At 39.8% G+C, this 20,197-nt stretch overlaps 1 protein-coding gene across 2 annotated transcripts in view; it reads left to right on the forward strand.

Annotated features, from left to right (window-relative positions):
* Positions 1-20,197, forward strand: part of LOC137423927 (uncharacterized) — a 398,662-nt gene that overhangs the window by 105,335 nt on the left and 273,130 nt on the right. For both annotated transcript variants that reach the window (XM_078774727.1, XM_078774728.1), the window contains exon 2: positions 10,608-10,675. In XM_078774727.1, coding sequence (XP_078630853.1) covers positions 10,608-10,675 — 68 coding nt within the window. The remainder of the gene's footprint in view (positions 1-10,607; positions 10,676-20,197) is intronic.

Raw genomic sequence — 20,197 nt, forward strand, 5'->3', positions numbered from 1 at the left:
AAGATTTACGTCCCAACAGGATAAAGACCCCAAGCATACAGCTAAAGCAACACTGGAATGGCCTCATAACAAGAACGTGAAAGTCCTTGAGTGGCCCATCCAAAGCCCAAACCTGAATCCCATGAAGAATCTGTGGAAAGACTTGAAGAATGCTATTCATATCTGCAAAAGCTCGAAAATCTGAGCTTGAGCAAATCTGCAAGGAATAATGGGAGAAACTCCCCAAATCCAGATGTGCAATGCTGATACAGACATACCCAAGAAGACTTAAAGCTGCTATCGCTGCTAAAGTCGCTTCTATGAAGTATTGACTCAGGGGGCTGAATACTTATGTAAATTAGATATTTCTTTCTTTCATTTTAAATTATTTTGTAAAGATTTCTAAAAAAATAAAATCCACTGCCACCAAAAAAGGTATTCATTATGGATTATGCAATTTCACCATGTGAGTCATGCTCACTATTCAAGCCAGGATGTAAAAATCACTATTCAAGGTGCCTTTTCATATACCCATTATACAGTATATATACAGTCACGTGAAAAAGTAAGTACACCCCATGTAAAGTTTTGACTTTTTCAACATATTTCAACATACAGCTATTTGATCTTCATTTCAACAATATTAATAGATAAAGGTGATATAATATAACAAATATCATGAAACATTTACATTTTGTAGTCCATTGTATAATTTAAATAAACATAAATGCAAATTTCGCATGTGGAAAAAGTAAGTGCACCCTTGTCTCTAATAGGGGGTATTGCCCCCTTTGGCAGAAACAACCTCAAGTAGGCATTTCTTATAACTGTCTACCAGTCTCTGACATCGACTGGGAGAAATTTTTGCCCACTCCTCCATGCAGAATTCTTTCAGCTGTGCGATGTTTGAGGGGTTTCTTGCATGCACAGCTCGTTTAAAATCCCCCCACAACATCTCGATGGGATTTTGATCCGGGCTTTGACTTGGCCATTCCAGAACCCTCCATTTCTTTCTTTTCAGCCATTCCTTGGTGGATTTACTGGTATGTTTAGGGTCGTTTTCATGTTGCAAGGTCCACTCTCGGTTGAGCTTCAACATTCCGACAGATGGCCTCACATTATCCTCAAGCACTCTCTGGTACAATGAAGAATTCATAGTGGATTATATGATGGTGAGCTGCCCAGGCCCTGTTGAAGCAAAGCTGCCCCAAACCATAATATTTCCACCACCATGCTTTACAGTTGGTATCAGGTTCTTGTGGTCAAATGCTGTCTTTGGGTTTCGCCAAACATGTCTTCTGGTACTGTGGCCAAATAGCTCTACCTTTGACTCATCTGTCCAGAGCACATTGTTCCAGAAGTGCTGGTCTTTGCCTACGTGTTCATTGGCAAACGTTAGTCTTGCCCTGATGTTCTTTCTGGACAGGAAAGGTTTCCTCCTGGCACACCTCCCATGTTGATCAAATTTGTGCAGCCTCTTTCTAATGGTAGACTCGTGCACTTTGACATCAACAGTGGCAAGAGCTACCTGTAGGTCCCATGATGACATTCTGGGGTTCTTAGAGACTTCTTTCAGCATCTTGCAGTCTGCTCTCGGGCTGAACTTGCTGGAGCGGCCTGGCCTGAACAAGTTGGCAGTTGTTTGGAATCTTCTCCACTTGTAGATGATCTTTCGGACAGTCGAATGATTGATTTCAAATTGTTTGGAGATCTTTTTAAATCCCTTCCCAGACTCGTAGGCATCTATAACCTTCTTTCTGACGGCCTCAGAGAGCTCTTTTGATCTGGGCATGGTGACGCCACACACTTCAACAACAAAGAGCAAACCAAACTAAATGTCTGAGGTTTAATTAAGACAGGTTCCTCCAAGATCCTCTCTAATGATGTTCTAAGCATTTGCACCTGAGCTGGTGCACCTGATTCTAATTTAAGGTATTTGAAGTAGTGATAAATGTAGGGGTGTACTTATTTTTTCCACATGCGAAATTTGCATTTATGTTTATTTAAATTATACAATGGACTACAAAATGTAAATGTTTCATGATATTTGTTATATTATATCACCGTTATCTATCAATATTGTTGAAATGAAGATCAAATAGCTGTATGTTGAAATATGTTGAAAAAGTCAAAACTTTACATGGGGTGTACTTACTTTTTCACGTGACTATATACTAGCTTGGTGAGGCGAGCGCAGTCGTTACTGAGGAACGGGCTTATTTTAGCTGTGGATAATGACAGCACCTGAGTTGCTGTGTTGTCATGATTTACACCAATCATAATACAAACAATTATTTTGCACAAATTTATTTGTAGTGTTTGTGACATTACATTTTTATAGGCAATTTCGGTTGAAGATCTAGATTGAAAAAATATAAAAAATAAAAATAAAAAAAAACCTCAGCACATACATACGGAAGGGGTAGGTGCAGACTGGAAGTTTGGGACGATTACTCCTCACCACCACGAAATTAAAAATACCTCACCACCAAGTAATTAAAAACACCTCACCACCAAGTAATTTAAAACACCTCACCACCAAGTAATTTAAAACACCTCACCCTCATGTAATTGAAAATACCTCAGCCCCACCTAATTTAAAATACCTCACCACCACGTAATCCAAAACACCTCACCCCCATGTAATTCAAAACACCTCACCACCATGTAATTTAAAACAGCTTACCACCACATAATTTAAAACACCTCACCACCACGTAATTCAAAACACCTTACCCCCATGTAAATCAAAACACCTCACCACCACATAAATTAAAACACATCACCACCACGTAATTCAAAACACCTTACCCCCATGTAATTCAAAACACCTTACCACCATGTAATTCAAAACACCTCACCACCACATAAATTAAAACACCTCACCACCACGTAATTCAAAACACCGTAACCACCACGTAATTCAAATCACCTCACCACCAAGTAATTCAAAACACCTCACCACCACGTAATTCAAAACACCTTACCCCCATGTAATTCAAAACACCTTACCCCCATGTAAATCAAAATACCTCACCACCACATCATTTAAAACACCTCACCACCACGTAATTCAAAACACCTTACCCCCATGTAATTCAAAACCCTTACCACCATGTAATTCAAAACACCTTACCCCCATGTAAATCAAAACACCTCACCACCACATCATTTAAACACCTCACCACCACGTAATTCAAAACACCTTACCCCCATGTAATTCAAAACACCTTACCACCATGTAATTCAAAACACCTCACCACCACATAAATTAAAACACCTCACCACCACGTAATTCAAAACACCGTAACCACCACGTAATTCAAATCACCTCACCACCAAGTAATTCAAAACACCTCACCACCAAGCAATTCAAAACACCTCACCACCAAGTAATTCAAAACACCTCATCACCAACTAATTTCTAAACACCTCACCACCACATGATTTAAAAACAGCTCACCACCACATAATTCAAAATACCTCACCACCACGTGATTCAAAACCACCACCACTTTGTTAAAAACACTTCACAACCACGGAAACAAACGTTTTTGGGAGTAGTTCAGCGACAACAGACACTGCCCAGATGTGTAGATATAGATAAATGACTACCTGAGTTGCTGTTTTGTCATGGTTTACACCAATCATAATTCAAACAATCATAATGCACAAATGTATTTGTAATATACGTGATATTACATTTTATAAACAATTGAAGTTGAAAACTTAAGTTGAAAAAAAAAATTTCCCCCCAAAAAAAACACTTTCAAAAACATTTTCAAAAAAATACCCTTAGGACATACCGACGGAAGAGATAGGTGCATACCAGAAGTTTAGTAGGATTTCACAAAAGTTTGAGGGAGTAGTTCAGTGACAAGACAACACAAGACAACACAGACACTGCACAGATATATATATATATATATATATCCATATGCATCGACATTAGTCTTTCTCTTGAGTACTGTTGTTTGCTTGTACAGTGGCAAAATTGTAAATTCCTGCTATGACTAGTGCTGGGAACTGCAATGGCAAACCACACATTGTATTCTCAGCCTTGTGACTGCTTTGGCAACACCGACACCCTGGAAAGAGCATGAACGTGAACAGGGTTTACTCTGCTGAGCAAATTAACCTGGTAGTAAGTACTTGTACTACTACTACGACTACTACTACTGCAAGTCATTCTAACGGCGTTACTTCTCACAAACTGACCTTTCAGGCCCTACCTTATTGTGGGTTTGGTCCAAGCCTCACAAACTGCCTTTTCAGGCCTGATTTGTGACTGGTGGGAATTTATTCAGGGTATTCATGATAACTCTCCTCTTTTCAAATGATGCTGTGGTGTCTTAGACATCCCTCCCATGACCGGTGCTGGTAGATGGGTACTCCAGCTGAGCATCCTTCCGATGGACGGCACACTCAATTATTCCTCTCCTTGCATGCGGAACACAAGGTTGACAGTTTATAGGTGGGAACAGATTTGTACCCAGGCTAGGTGGTTTAAAGACAAGTGTGTACATCATTAAAGCTATCCTGCCAGCCCCATACAATAACGATAGATCACACTGAAAAAATTTACATCCGTAGGTAGTTGTGCTTATTTTATTACAAAGTATGCATTTTGCAAATTCAGTATTGAGTAGAAGACAGATTTTCACTCATCTGCTTGTTCTATTGCATTTCTCCAGAGACCAGTTTGTAGTCCCATGAGCAGTCTACCTCGGAAAGGAATAAATAATGCAAAAAGCAGTCAGGGTTCCAAACATATGCACCGTCTCATAAGCGATGACTTTCATCCACCTCTGCAACATTCGCTCTCCACTGGCGACGATCGTGGGTTCCACTAACAAGCTTGTTAACCTTAACAATTCCATGAACCTACTTTTCTAACCATAAAGAGTGTTCGCTTTGGAGATACTTGAATGGTGTTCTCTTTGAACATTCATTGCTTCTGTTGCTTTGTGCTCCTGTCCATTTCCTTTATATGTGGGTTGTTGCCTAAACAATTATTATTTGTATGAGTGAAGCGGAATCCCTTGTAGTCTGATGGGAGTATTGGAATTTTGTGAAATTTCTGGTTAATTTCACTCGAAAGGTTTCTGCTATAGATCAATGTTGTAGAGAATTTTGTAGTACCTGAAAATTAGCCAGAAAGACACAGATTGTGGTGTGATGCAAAATTAGATCTAATGAATGCAATTATTAATATGGTCTGACACCACGGTAAATATACAAATGTTTCTGAGTCATCTTGATCTGATGTCTGCAATATATATATATATTTTTTTTTTCTAAAAAAATGAATGAATGATCGTTTTAAGGCCATTTTCCCCGCTAGAGCGGGGGTTATCCTTGCGGGCCCCATGACAATCATGGTTACCTGTTTGAGGCAATGTTTTTATGGCCGGATGCCCTTCCTGACGCCAACCCTTGGTCACCTCTTACGATGCGCAGGGATACGGTGTACCTATTCTAAATCTGGGTACACACCGTGATCATTCATCCCAGCAAGCTGGTACTCAATTTGCCGACCTCGGAAGGATGACAGGCTGAGTCAACCCCCCTGGCGTTAATTCAGCGATCGACTCTGATTCGAACCCAGGATCCTAGGATCCCAAGCCGGCACCCTAACCACTAAGCCAACACCAGGCATACATGTATATACATACATGGTGGTGTATATCCGTGTTAAGATAGCTAATCGTGACATTTTTCCATGGCCAATTCTAATAACAAAAGTAATACCACTAAATATAATAGCATAATATTAATGTTATTACAAAACTATATTTATACGAGCAATATCCGGTCTCACGAGGGTGTTTTCCTCCTTGAACAAGCGCCATGTTAATGTGTATAAATAGCTAATTTTGGCATTTAGTGTGGGCAACCCAAAATATTATATACCGCAAACACCTTTTGAAACAGTCGCAACTGCTGTTTAACACTAAACAGTCGCAATCTCTTCCTGAGGTTTCGCATATGGAGTGGGTGTACTAGTAAGCTAAATACATCACCCCAAAAACCCCTCCCATCTCCCCACCCATGTATACATATTATGTACTTATAGGTGCCCTGTTGCAGCATTTCTTTCCCCTTTATTTGCTCAACAAGATTGTTTTCATTTATTTGCCTCCACCTTTCATTTTCTCCAATATCCTCCTTCCTTCCCATCCCTTTCTGAAGCCTGATTCCACTGTTTTTGGACTGAGAAAGGTATGCCACGCCAGCTATGAATGCACAAGCAGCATATGCGTCTACCACACACCATATTGTACATAATCCCCACAAGTATATCACGAGAGACAGCCAGACAATTACATATTAAAACGTATGAGCTTTTCTGGTTGACAAAAGCCAATGTTTCTACTCATTCACAACAGCTTCCTATAGGATAGGTCATACTACAGTGAATATATAGGTACAAGACTATTGTACTCTTGACCTCTTTGACCATTTAGTACTCTGAGTGAGCTGGCCAAAAAGGTCGAAAATACAATGTTGTCGTATCTATGACACTGCAGTACAACCTATCTTGTATGGGGATGGGGGGCGGCAGTGAGTGAGTAGCAGGATCTGCTTCAACACCCCGCACAAAGCCACAAGAGTTTGGCGAAAGCTGGTCTTCAATGATCTGGGAAGTTTTGTCTCATGTTGTGCAGTTCCACTCTTCTTTGCACATTTGTACTGCACTTTCGACATTTACTGTTACTTGGATGGTCTCCCATTGACTTGGACACCTCTGACGTGCCTTAGATATTGTGATATCTCTGCCACTTGCACTCACTCACAGCTTGCTACATTCTATACTATTTCTCACTTACTTTTTCTCACTTACTTTTTCCACATGTGAAATTTGCATTTATGTTTATTTAAATTATACAATGGACTACAAATGTAAATGTTTCATGATATTTGTTACATTATATCACCTTTATCTATCAATATTGTTGAAATGAAGATCAAATAGCTGTATGTTGAAATATGTTGAAAAAGTCAAAACTTTACATGGGGTGTACTTACTTTTTCACGTGACTGTACATACATAGAATATTGCATTTTATTTGATCTATTGGCAAAAGATCTATTTCCCACCTTTGGTCACAGCATCATGAGGCAGTGGTCAGTGGGAACACCAACCAAACCCTCTGGATTTCAGTGTATTTGCAGCTGGGACTTGAAACAGGAGAAGGCACCTCTTCAGTCCAGGCCCAACAGTGAATATAACTCTATTTTAAGTGGGTATAGCAGCTCTATCCCCCCCCCCCCCCCTCCGACCGATTTGATTCCCCAAGTCATCAGATGAGCATCCGAAGAGGTCTAGTGGCAGAAAGTGCAAGTTCAGTCAACTTCAGGTATCTGTGGTGGCTCTCAGCAGGAAGTCATTATGTTGGAAGTGAACAGCCCGGGTTCAACTGACATACATCCCATTACTGTCAACAATACGGTACAGTTGTCTCTACCTTGTATTGTTGAGCTTGGGCTCGAGATGCAATTTCCCCTTGGCTCTTACATCGGTGTATGAATCGAATCTTAGTTTATTAGGACAGTCTGTCTTTTATTAGAGCTCACTTCCTGGAATGCGCACGGCTGAGATTTCTAAGTTCAGATGCTTAACAGCTGTAATCACAATTGCCTTTCGCACAACCTAGCCTGGTGTCTTGTCTTGTCCTCAACATGGTGTCAAGTATCACGTTTCGCATCAGCAGATCTTGTGGTTGGCAAAAAGAAAGGAATTGGATGAAACGCGAGTTTTGATGTTTACGTTGTGATTTAGGGATGTTTCATTTTAACCGAGAGTTGAGATTTACGGTGACACTCAAAATCTATTAGTCATGCATAGATGTCTAGCTCCCTTTTATGTTTTATTTCTACATCTCGCATCCCCTTACCAACTTCACTCACCCAAATGCAAGGATCATTAAATGTGGGAAATAAACTGAAACAACATCATTCGCTACAACTGAACAAGCTTCAACTTTGTAATACTATGGAAAAACACTACCGTAAGTTGTTTTTTATGCTTTACAACGTCTTGTTTATATATTTTATAGAAGTTGAACATGTTATAAAAGTTTTCTGAAAAACGAAACTTCTGGGGAATGATTAATTGCTAAATGAAACAGCATGACTGTCTATTTTTTTTGCTGAGGAGCAACTACCTTTTAGAACAGTGACAACACCATTCTCTGTTGCGAAATGGTTATACTTATAGTATCAACTTTTGAGTCTAAAAGGGTGGCAGTTCGAATCCCCATCAAAATCATACCAGGGGCTGTAATAAATTGTACGTGCTGCTTCCTTGTTTGTCGTTTGGCATTTATAACAATAGAGCATGGACAAACAACCAGAGGTTGTCAACCTTTTTGTAGGCCTTGATGGGCCCATAATTGCTTCTTGTATTGAACTTCCTTCTTTAGGGCGGCAAAAAGGGTTGGCGTCAGGAAGGGCATCCGGCCGTAAAACATTGCTTCAAAAAGGGGACCGAAAAACAACAACAACCACGGTTCCCGAAAAAGGCCAACCCCCGCTTGCGGGGAAAAATGGCCTCTAAAGGTGGTTATTATTATTATATATTTTATTGGACTTCCTTTTTAGGGAACATATACTGTATTATTATAGACTAGTAAAAAAGCCCGTCAAATATGATAGGTTGGAACAGTTTATTCGACGGTGAAGCCTCGTGAGTGTGTCAAAGTCTGAAGCCTCGGCCTTGTGTCAGGTGTGCTTCTATCTACTTTATTTATAAGGCATCATATTGATGTAAATGAACACTCGTTTTACTCTGAGTGCGTTTCACATCACGTGCAGTGAATTTCACCTCCGTGCGCCTTGTATTTATTGTTATATTTAAAAAACGTTCCTGTACACCGCCCTTGAGGCTCGGTTTGCAAGCCACCATCTACAATTCCAATAGAATAGACATAGTTACTCTTTTATGGAAAATGTTTTTCGAATTTGTTTCATATTCCAAAATAGACCACAGTGAACACACATTCGTGTTAATAGATTGGCCTTAAAACCTACCCTGATGAAGTGGGACAGACATCTGTACAAACACACAAACTGACACTGTGCTTTATATTGTAGATAACTAGCAGAAGCACGTGGTAAAAATAGCACAATATAAACAAGACCGAAAGTCTAACAGTGGCATAGCCGGGCTTGTGAAATATTATAAACCACAAACACACATGATTAGCTTTTTAAACAGTCGCTAATGCTGTTTATAACATTGAACAAATAAATTTGGAGGAATCCAGACATCCATGAGGTAAGTTTTACTTTCAGAACTGAGGGAAGATCTACTGTAATCTAGATTATACCCCACAAGGGTTGGGTACGTACCGTTTTGTTGGAAGAGACGTAACGCCGATGCTTTCAATATTTGATGGTCATTTTAACAATCGGTTTGTTTGTGTTTCACACTAAATGAAAAACGTAAATGTAGAGCATGGCGATTGTGATATATGACAGGTTCGACGATATGTTCGGCATGAACGGCATATAAATCAAAATGGCGGTTTGTGGAGAGTCAGCCGCCATACCGCCGTAATGACATCAGACATAATCGCATCACCCTGTCATGTGACCAGATCCTCAGCTCTGATTGGTATACGTTTGAGGGGACATACATACATACAGACGGACAAACACTGTTCTCGACGGCATTGCCCCATGGGCTATGCCGTAAAAAATGGAAAAAAAGAGGAAGCCTATTCTTATTGTGCTGGATGAAAGAGCTATATCTATATTGTAAAAGGAGCCATGTCTGTCTGCCTGTTTGTCTGTTTGTCGTGTTATAACTTGAGAACGGATTAACGGATTTCAATAAATCCAACTACGGTGGATTTGGGTAACTCCTGGGAGTGTTTGTGACCACCTCCCTCCCGCCCCCCCCCCCCCAATTTTTTTTTGTTTTTATGGTTACATGGACACGCGTGTCAAAACTGAAAATTCCAACACGTGACACGGAGAGCAGGATCCCTGCACGGAGTTGGTTAACCCTGCACGGAGTTGGTTAGCCCTGCACGGAGAGCAGTATCTCCCAGGAAATTTTTCTTCCCCCATAGATTAGCCATTGCAGCAAAGATAGGTATTTCCGTCAGCGAAGCGACGGGTCTTATATTCTAGTATATATTAAGAGCAAAGAAAAAATAATTTCGGCAGTGATTGAGGTAGCGGTCTGTTGCCTATACACCACCTGGATTAAAAAAATTTGTCTGATTGAAAATATTACAATTTTCCTGTAGGTTTGGATTAGGTTGAAGCAATTTTTACTTAATATTGTTTTCTCACCGTGGAGCATTTCGCTATTACAGGGTGGGACAGACAGACACATTAGCCTATCATGTGTATATGTATATATAAATATATATATATTGTTTTTTATTTATTTGTTTTTTTTTTGATGTACAAAGCTTTCGACTGTCTTTAATATCCTGTGTGAAAATTGCTTTTCCATTGCTTTTCAAAACTGTCATTTTTCAGCTTACGTTCTTTGACAAATGTCTTGGATTTTTCCCCTTTGATATAAGATAAACTATGCCCATGATGCTTGGGTTTGTCCTTAAAGGGGCTCGCATGCACTCAAAACCTGCCCTTCTTATCTCTCCACCCAGTTATGCGCGTTGTCTGCCGATTGCACGGACATTTTGATGCAACCAGCCGCTGCTGCGGTGCCTTTGAGGTGAGGACGGGAGTTTGGAGTTTGGCCAAGGTACCAGCACACAGTGGCAGACTCTTTAAACAGGTCCACTCACGTGCTTTAAAGTTTACACAAGTGAAGCAGACTTGCTTCACTTGCAAAACCTCTGGATTCTGACCAATTAACCATCATAAAGACAGGTGTGACCATAATTAGGTCAGTCAGAGTTACGTCTTTCCAAGCATGACCTATTGAGGGGGAGGCTGTGGGAAAGTGAATTTTTTGCATTGTGCTTTTATTTATTTATTTATCCATTTGGCATACCTAGCGTGCGCTGTTGTAGTTTGTCATTTTCTATTGCATCACATTCACCACTGCCCGCATGAGGATGTGTTCTGGCTTGGCGGAGGAGGTTGCGGTAACACAATCTGCGTGTCCTTCGTGTGTTTCGGGTAATCCGTAAAACCTGAGCGAGCAAAACGTGACGCCATGCTCATTGGAACACATGCTTTCTTTAGCGCTGTTTGGAGTCTCGGTCCAAGGTAATTGAGCCTTTATGTAAACCACTCAAACTCTCGTGTTGTAAAAGCATCGCCATGCGGACTGGAGAAGCCTGGCGGGCAGGGACGCAAAAAGCATTCCTGTGTTTATCTTCAGTCGAAATGGAGCCGGGCCACTGGAAGGAACGGTTGTATTTTGTTTTGGAGCAACTCTCTCCCAACCCTTGCAAGTCTTTCTATGGATATTGTTGGCTCGGACAGAGAAGAGGAAGACCACTGAAAGGTTATAGGCCTTTGTGAAAGTTTTAGAACATATCAAGCTGACATTTTGTTTTTCTGCTCTGTCTGAAGGCTCATGGGAGAGCTTGTACTCAAGAGAAAGAGTACAAGTGGAATTTTTCGAAAACTTTGAATCACTAAAATTAAACCTAGTGTGGGATGCAAGTACGCCTATTTGTGGACATTAGCATTTGTACTATGGCCAAGAGAGAGGCGAATGCATCCCTGCGGCCCTGCATACCAATGTGTCGAATGCAGACAGAGCAAGCACGTGGACTGGCCATAAACAATTCCAATAGCCTCGTGTATGGGATCTGAGCCTGGGATCCCAGCATCATGTGCCAATTCCTCAGGGGTGAGCACCAAAACACACCATTCGTGGGTAATGCCACCAAAACAACGATGTATGTTGGCAAATCTGGTTGAACAAGTGGCATCGGATCATATGCAACAATTGTAAGCGGTGCAGATTTAAGGGCATTATGGCCGAGATGTACCCACACTCGCCTCGAAGTCTTCTCGCCCGTGTTTGAATCTGGGCCCAGCTATAAACTGTCATCCTGGTGTGTCACAGGCAGGGAGAGTCAACAATGTGTGTGCCATCTTTTGGGTGAACGTTAAACTCGGTGGTCCATCTGCCAGCACTAATTGGTGGACTTAAATATCCCAGCGTGTCCATAGTGAAGAGTACCCAGGCTATCGTTGGAACCCTGAACAAATTACAAATTCCTACCCAAATCTCCGTCGAACTTCCGGCCTGGCCAGCCGACTTGGGCCAAACTTCACCGGCCCACCCCAAAAAGAACATGGGAGTAGTTGTGGACTTTAAAGAAGAAGAAGTGAAAAATTTGTGGTCTACCTGAGCTTTTTTTTTTTTTTTTTTTCAAGTTACGGCCTTTTCAGCAGAATAGCGAATAAGGAAGGAAGGAAAGCGATAGCAGAGTTACTCCCATTAAGCATGCCTAATTGCCGGACTGCCGCACTCCTTGTGTGCTGTTGCTAAATTGCATTTGAATACATGACTTGCTCTGCGGCTTTTGCATTATCCGCAACCACCACTAAATTTGAGGCCCGAGATTCCCTCCCCTGCAGGGAGACAGCCGGATGAAGAGAATTACCTTCACGCACTCCCCCTGCAGCCTTTGATAGGCCACTGGAAAAGACTGTCCGGCTCCTGATTGGCCGTGCTGTTTCCAGCCTGTCTGGGCCCCGATGATTTTCCCTTAGTTCCTCGCAGACTTTTTCAGAGTTATAATGGAGACGGTGCAACTGTCTCGACGTTTTATTCTCGCAAAAAACTTTTCGTTTTGGTTTTTACCTTCTCGGTGCAAATAGTAAAACACTTGTTTTTATGTTGCGGAGGAAAACACTTGTGTTTTACACTCGGATGACAGGAATGGCATCCATGTTCAAACCGTTTCTGGGAGAACGCGTACGTCACCGCTTGAGCTCAGGGATCTTGCTTTCGGTAGTGAAGGTCGTTTCTAAAATAAAGGCTTTGCTTTCATCCCACGCTCCATTGCCTCTTGCCTTGTAACTTCTCAGGCCTAGCTCCGCCAGAGTTCCTCCCACTATCCGTGCTTATAGCCGACTGATCTCCTCGACCTTTTCCAACCCCGCGGCTCCTCTCCCAGCCTGTCCTCGATATGTTTTGACTGTTCTGCCTGTGAGTGCATTTCCAGGCCGTCTGGCTGGCAGACTTTTCCATGCAGACGGGCCAGCTGGAGCCATTTGACGACTCTCCCTCCTAATTCTGCGGGCACGTCACTTTCCTTGTGGTAGCGCTCTCTGTTCGGCCTGACATTTCTCGTCAGTTGATAGGGGCCCCGTGTACTTGCTTGACACTTGACATGGCACAACAGAAAAAATAATTGGGGAGGAGGAAAGGCAGGGCCAAGGCCAGGGCTGCAAGACGTTTCCACCAAGCTTGGGATTGCGAAAGGGTTCGATTTGAGAAGAGGTCAGAAATCTCAGTAGGTTCATATATTCAATATTCATTTCAAGTACCGATTAAAAATCATTGCATCCAACGAATCATAAATGAGAGCATTGATTGAATATTTGTTCTAGGCCTAGTTTTAACAGAATGGATCATGTGAAACTTCAATGGATAAGCCTGTTTGGCTTGTCAGGCCTGTTTGGCTTCAGCATCTGAGCACATTACTCAGGATGCTGTGGTGTCAGGTTTAAATCCCCACATGGACCGTGCTGATTTTTTTTCCCATTGTCTGCTAAAGTCTTTGCAATTTGTCTGAAGTACACCGTCTCTCAACGTTTAGGCCTGCATGCGCTGCAAGCGCCTCCACTGGACCACTGCTAGATAAAAATCGGTTTATTTATCAACTCCGGTGAGGCTGGGATTGGCTTTGGAATGGGAATGCTTTTGGAAACACTATGTGTATATGTTCAAAGGGTTCATGAAAAATAAACCGTGCAAAGAAGTATTTATCTCTAAACCCTCCCTCTTCTCCTGCTCTCACAAAACTTTCCTTCATACCGTGTTTAGCAGCTTCTGGGGCCCATCTTTAGAAGGTCCCTCGGCTTACCCAACAAGCAGCGTTTGCAGCCTTCAGCCAGACAGGGCATGACTCACCTGAAGGAGGCACGGCAGTATTAACGCGTGTCTGGGCCTCCATCTTGGCACCGAGCCTCACCTTAAGCATAAGCAAGGCCCGCTGACGAGCTATTATTTCTCACGTTTATCTGCCCGTGGTGGCAGTCTCTCTTTCTCATTCTGCTGCCCAAGCTCCGGGCATGGCCAGAGACTCTGTGCGTCCCGTTTTGGCTCTGCTCTCTTTCAACACGGCCTGCATTCTGTCACGGACGGCCTCCAAAAGCAGCCGCAGATATGTGTGTTGGACCGTTGGAGCATTCCTGAGGTCCCACGCGTTTAAACTGGCTCGTGTAATTTTGCATCAATTGAAGAAAAGGTATTTTAGGTCATCAGCATCACCCTCCCTCTATCGCTGGCCTTCCTTTTCCTTTAACACTGGTCTCGATATGGCTGCCACTATCACGGTAACAACAGCCAAATAGACCATGTTTGATATCGCCCAGGGCTGGCAGGATGGCCGAGAGGATTGCACAAACACCTCTCGGCCATCTATCCTGGGTAGGAATCCAGACCCAGACAGAAACTCTCGTGTCATTCCAGTGTTTCACTGGCGGGGTGATCCATCCTGACTGTGAAACATCCTTCGGATGGACATAAAGCTTGGGGTTCCATCTGCCGGCATTAGCTGGTGGACGTTACATACATCCTCCTGTGACCTTCGCTATTGCAGGCACCATAAAAGGCACATGCTGAGACAGCAATGGCAAACCACCCCAGTTGCAAAGAAACTGCTTCAGCTTCACCGACACAAAAACAGAGTATGGTACATTACAATCTCAAAAACACAGTATGGTACATCAGAATCTTAAAAACAGAGTATGGTACATCAGAATCTCAAAAACAGAGTATGGTACATCAGAATCTCAAAAACAGAGTATGGTACATCATAATCTCAAAAACAGAGTATGGTACATCAGAATCTCAAAAACAGAGTATGGTACATCAGAATCTCAAAAACAGAGTATGGTACATTACAATCTCAAAAACACAGTATGGTACATCAGAATCTTAAAAACAGAGTATGGTACATCAGAATCTCAAAAACAGAGTATGGTATATCAGAATCTCAAAACAGAGTATGTTACATCAGAATCTCAAAAACAGAGTATGGTACATCAGAATCTCAAAAACAGAGTATGGTACATCATAATCTCAAAAACAGAGTATGGTACATCAGAATCTCAAAAACAGAGTATGGTACATCAGAATCTCAAAAACAGAGTATGGTACATCAGAATCTCAAAACAGAGTATGGTACATCAGAATCTCAAAAACAGAGTATGGTACATCAGAATCTCAAAAACAGAGTATGGTACATCAGAATCTCAAAAACAGAGAATGGTACATCAGAATCTCAAAACAGAGTATGGTACATCAGAATCTCAAAAACAGAGTATGGTACATCAGAATCTCAAAAACAGAGTATGGTACATCAGAATCTCAAAAACAGAGTATGGTACATCAGAATCTCAAAAACAGAGTATCGTACATCAGAATCTCAAAAACAGAGTATGGTACATCAGAATCTCAAAACAGAGTATGATACATCAGAATCTCAAAAACAGAGTATGGTACATCAGAATCTCAAAAACAGAGTATGGTACATCAGAATCTCAAAAACAGAGTATGGTACATCAGAATCTCAAAACAGAGTATGGTACATCAGAATCTCAAAAACAGAGTATGGTACATCAGAATCTCAAAAACAGAGTATGGTACATCAGAATCTCAAAAACAGAGTATCGTACATCAGAATCTCTAAAACAGAGTATCGTACATCAGAATCACAAAAACAGAGTATGGTACTTCAGAATCTTCAGAACAGAGTATGGTACATTAAAATCTTAAAAACAGCATATGGTACATTATAATCTCAAAAACAGAGTATGGTACATTATAATCTCAAAAACAGAGTATGGTATATCAGAATCTCAAAAACAGAGTATGGTACATCAGAATCTCAAAAACAGAGTATGGTACATCAGAATCTCAAAAACAGAGTATGGTACATCATAATCTCAAAAACAGAGTATGGTACATCAGAATCTTAAAAACAGAGTATGGTACATCATAATCTCAAAAACAGAGTATGGTACATTATAATCTCAAAAACAGAGTATGGTACATCAGAATCTTAAAAATAGAGTATGATACATCAGAATCTCAAAAACAGAGTATGGTACATCAAAATCTTTAAAACAGCATATGGTACATTATAATCTCAAAAACAGAGTATGGTACATTATAATCTCAAAAACAGAGTATGGTACATCAGAATCTCAAAAACAGAGTATGGTACATCAGAATCTCAAAAACAGAGTATGGTACATTACGATCTCAAAAACAGAGTATGGTACATCAGAATCTCAAAACAGAGTATGGTACATCAGAATCTCAAAAACAGAGTATGGTACATCAGAATCTCAAAAACAGAGTATGGTACATCAGAATCTCAAAAACAGAGTATGGTACATCAGAATCTCAAAACAGAGTATGGTACATCAGAATCTCAAAAACAGAGTATGGTACATCAGAATCTCAAAAACAGAGTATGGTACATCAGAATCTCAAAAACAGAGTATGGTACATCAGAATCTCAAAAACAGAGTATGGTACATCAGAATCTCAAAAACAGAGTATGGTACATTACAATCTCAAAAACACAGTATGGTACATCAGAATCTTAAAAACAGAGTATGGTACATCAGAATCTCAAAAACAGAGTATGGTATATCAGAATCTCAAAACAGAGTATGTTACATCAGAATCTCAAAAACAGAGTATGGTACATCAGAATCTCAAAAACAGAGTATGGTACATCATAATCTCAAAAACAGAGTATGGTACATCAGAATCTCAAAAACAGAGTATGGTACATCAGAATCTCAAAAACAGAGTATGGTACATCAGAATCTCAAAACAGAGTATGGTACATCAGAATCTCAAAAACAGAGTATGGTACATCAGAATCTCAAAAACAGAGTATGGTACATCAGAATCTCAAAAACAGAGTATGGTACATCAGAATCTCAAAACAGAGTATGGTACATCAGAATCTCAAAAACAGAGTATGGTACATCAGAATCTCAAAAACAGAGTATGGTACATCAGAATCTCAAAAACAGAGTATGGTACATCAGAATCTCAAAAACAGAGTATCGTACATCAGAATCTCAAAAACAGAGTATGGTACATCAGAATCTCAAAACAGAGTATGGTACATCAGAATCTCAAAAACAGAGTATGGTACATCAGAATCTCAAAAACAGAGTATGGTACATCAGAATCTCAAAAACAGAGTATGGTACATCAGAATCTCAAAACAGAGTATGGTACATCAGAATCTCAAAAACAGAGTATGGTACATCAGAATCTCAAAAACAGAGTATGGTACATCAGAATCTCAAAAACAGAGTATGGTACATCAGAATCTCAAAAACAGAGTATCGTACATCAGAATCTCTAAAACAGAGTATCGTACATCAGAATCACAAAAACAGAGTATGGTACTTCAGAATCTTCAGAACAGAGTATGGTACATTAAAATCTTAAAAACAGCATATGGTACATTATAATCTCAAAAACAGAGTATGGTACATTATAATCTCAAAAACAGAGTATGGTATATCAGAATCTCAAAAACAGAGTATGGTACATCAGAATCTCAAAAACAGAGTATGGTACATCAGAATCTCAAAAACAGAGTATGGTACATCATAATCTCAAAAACAGAGTATGGTACATCAGAATCTTAAAAACAGAGTATGGTACATCATAATCTCAAAAACAGAGTATGGTACATTATAATCTCAAAAACAGAGTATGGTACATCAGAATCTTAAAAATAGAGTATGATACATCAGAATCTCAAAAACAGAGTATGGTACATCAAAATCTTTAAAACAGCATATGGTACATTATAATCTCAAAAACAGAGTATGGTACATTATAATCTCAAAAACAGAGTATGGTACATCAGAATCTCAAAAACAGAGTATGGTACATCAGAATCTCAAAAACAGAGTATGGTACATTACGATCTCAAAAACAGAGTATGGTACATCAGAATCTCAAAACAGAGTATGGTACATCAGAATCTCAAAAACAGAGTATGGTACATCAGAATCTCAAAAACAGAGTATGGTACATCAGAATCTCAAAAACAGAGTATGGTACATCAGAATCTCAAAACAGAGTATGGTACATCAGAATCTCAAAAACAGAGTATGGTACATCAGAATCTCAAAAACAGAGTATGGTACATCAGAATCTCAAAAACAGAGTATGGTACATCAGAATCTCAAAAACAGAGTATCGTACATCAGAATCTCAAAAACAGAGTATGGTACATCAGAATCTCAAAAACAGAGTATCGTACATCAGAATCTCTAAAACAGAGTATCGTACATCAGAATCACAAAAACAGAGTATGGTACTTCAGAATCTTCAGAACAGAGTATGGTACATCAAAATCTTAAAAACAGCATATGGTACATTATAATCTCAAAAACAGAGTATGGTACATTATAATCTCAAAAACAGAGTATGGTATATCAGAATCTCAAAAACAGAGTATGGTACTTCAGAATCTTCAGAACAGAGTATGGTACATCAAAATCTTAAAAACAGCATATGGTACATTATAATCTCAAAAACAGAGTATGGTACATTATAATCTCAAAAACAGAGTATGGTACATCAGAATCTCAAAAACAGAGTATGGTACATCAGAATCTCAAAAACAGAGTATGGTACATCATAATCTCAAAAACAGAGTATGGTACATCAGAATCTTAAAAACAGAGTATGGTACATCATAATCTCAAAAACAGAGTATGGTACATTATAATCTCAAAAACAGAGTATGGTACATCAGAATCTTAAAAATAGAGTATGATACATCAGAATCTCAAAAACAGAGTATGGTACATCAAAATCTTTAAAACAGCATATGGTACATTATAATCTCAAAAACAGAGTATGGTACATTATAATCTCAAAAACAGAGTATGGTACATCAGAATCTCAAAAACAGAGTATGGTACATCAGAATCTCAAAAACAGAGTATGGTACATTACGATCTCAAAAACAGAGTATGGTACATCAGAATCTCAAAACAGAGTATGGTACATCAGAATCTCAAAAACAGAGTATGGTACATCAGAATCTCAAAAACAGAGTATGGTACATCAGAATCTCAAAAACAGAGTATGGTACATTACGATCTCAAAAACAGAGTATGGTACATCAGAATCTCAAAACAGAGTATGGTACATCAGAATCTCAAAAACAGAGTATGGTACATCAGAATCTCAAAAACAGAGTATGGTACATCAGAATCTCAAAAACAGAGTATGGTACATCAGAATCTCAAAACAGAGTATGGTACATCAGAATCTCAAAAACAGAGTATGGTACATCAGAATCTCAAAAACAGAGTATGGTACATCAGAATCTCAAAAACAGAGTATGGTACATCAGAATCTCAAAAACAGAGTATGGTACATCAGAATCTCAAAAACAGAGTATGGTACATTACAATCTCAAAAACACAGTATGGTACATCAGAATCTTAAAAACAGAGTATGGTACATCAGAATCTCAAAAACAGAGTATGGTATATCAGAATCTCAAAACAGAGTATGTTACATCAGAATCTCAAAAACAGAGTATGGTACATCAGAATCTCAAAAACAGAGTATGGTACATCATAATCTCAAAAACAGAGTATGGTACATCAGAATCTCAAAAACAGAGTATGGTACATCAGAATCTCAAAAACAGAGTATGGTACATCAGAATCTCAAAACAGAGTATGGTACATCAGAATCTCAAAAACAGAGTATGGTACATCAGAATCTCAAAAACAGAGTATGGTACATCAGAATCTCAAAAACAGAGTATGGTACATCAGAATCTCAAAACAGAGTATGGTACATCAGAATCTCAAAAACAGAGTATGGTACATCAGAATCTCAAAAACAGAGTATGGTACATCAGAATCTCAAAAACAGAGTATGGTACATCAGAATCTCAAAAACAGAGTATCGTACATCAGAATCTCAAAAACAGAGTATGGTACATCAGAATCTCAAAACAGAGTATGGTACATCAGAATCTCAAAACAGAGTATGGTACATCAGAATCTCAAAAACAGAGTATGGTACATC

Source organism: Myxine glutinosa, chromosome 3, assembly GCF_964187855.1.
Source record: "Myxine glutinosa chromosome 3, kmMyxGlut1.1, whole genome shotgun sequence".
Lineage (NCBI taxonomy): Eukaryota > Metazoa > Chordata > Myxini > Myxiniformes > Myxinidae > Myxine > Myxine glutinosa.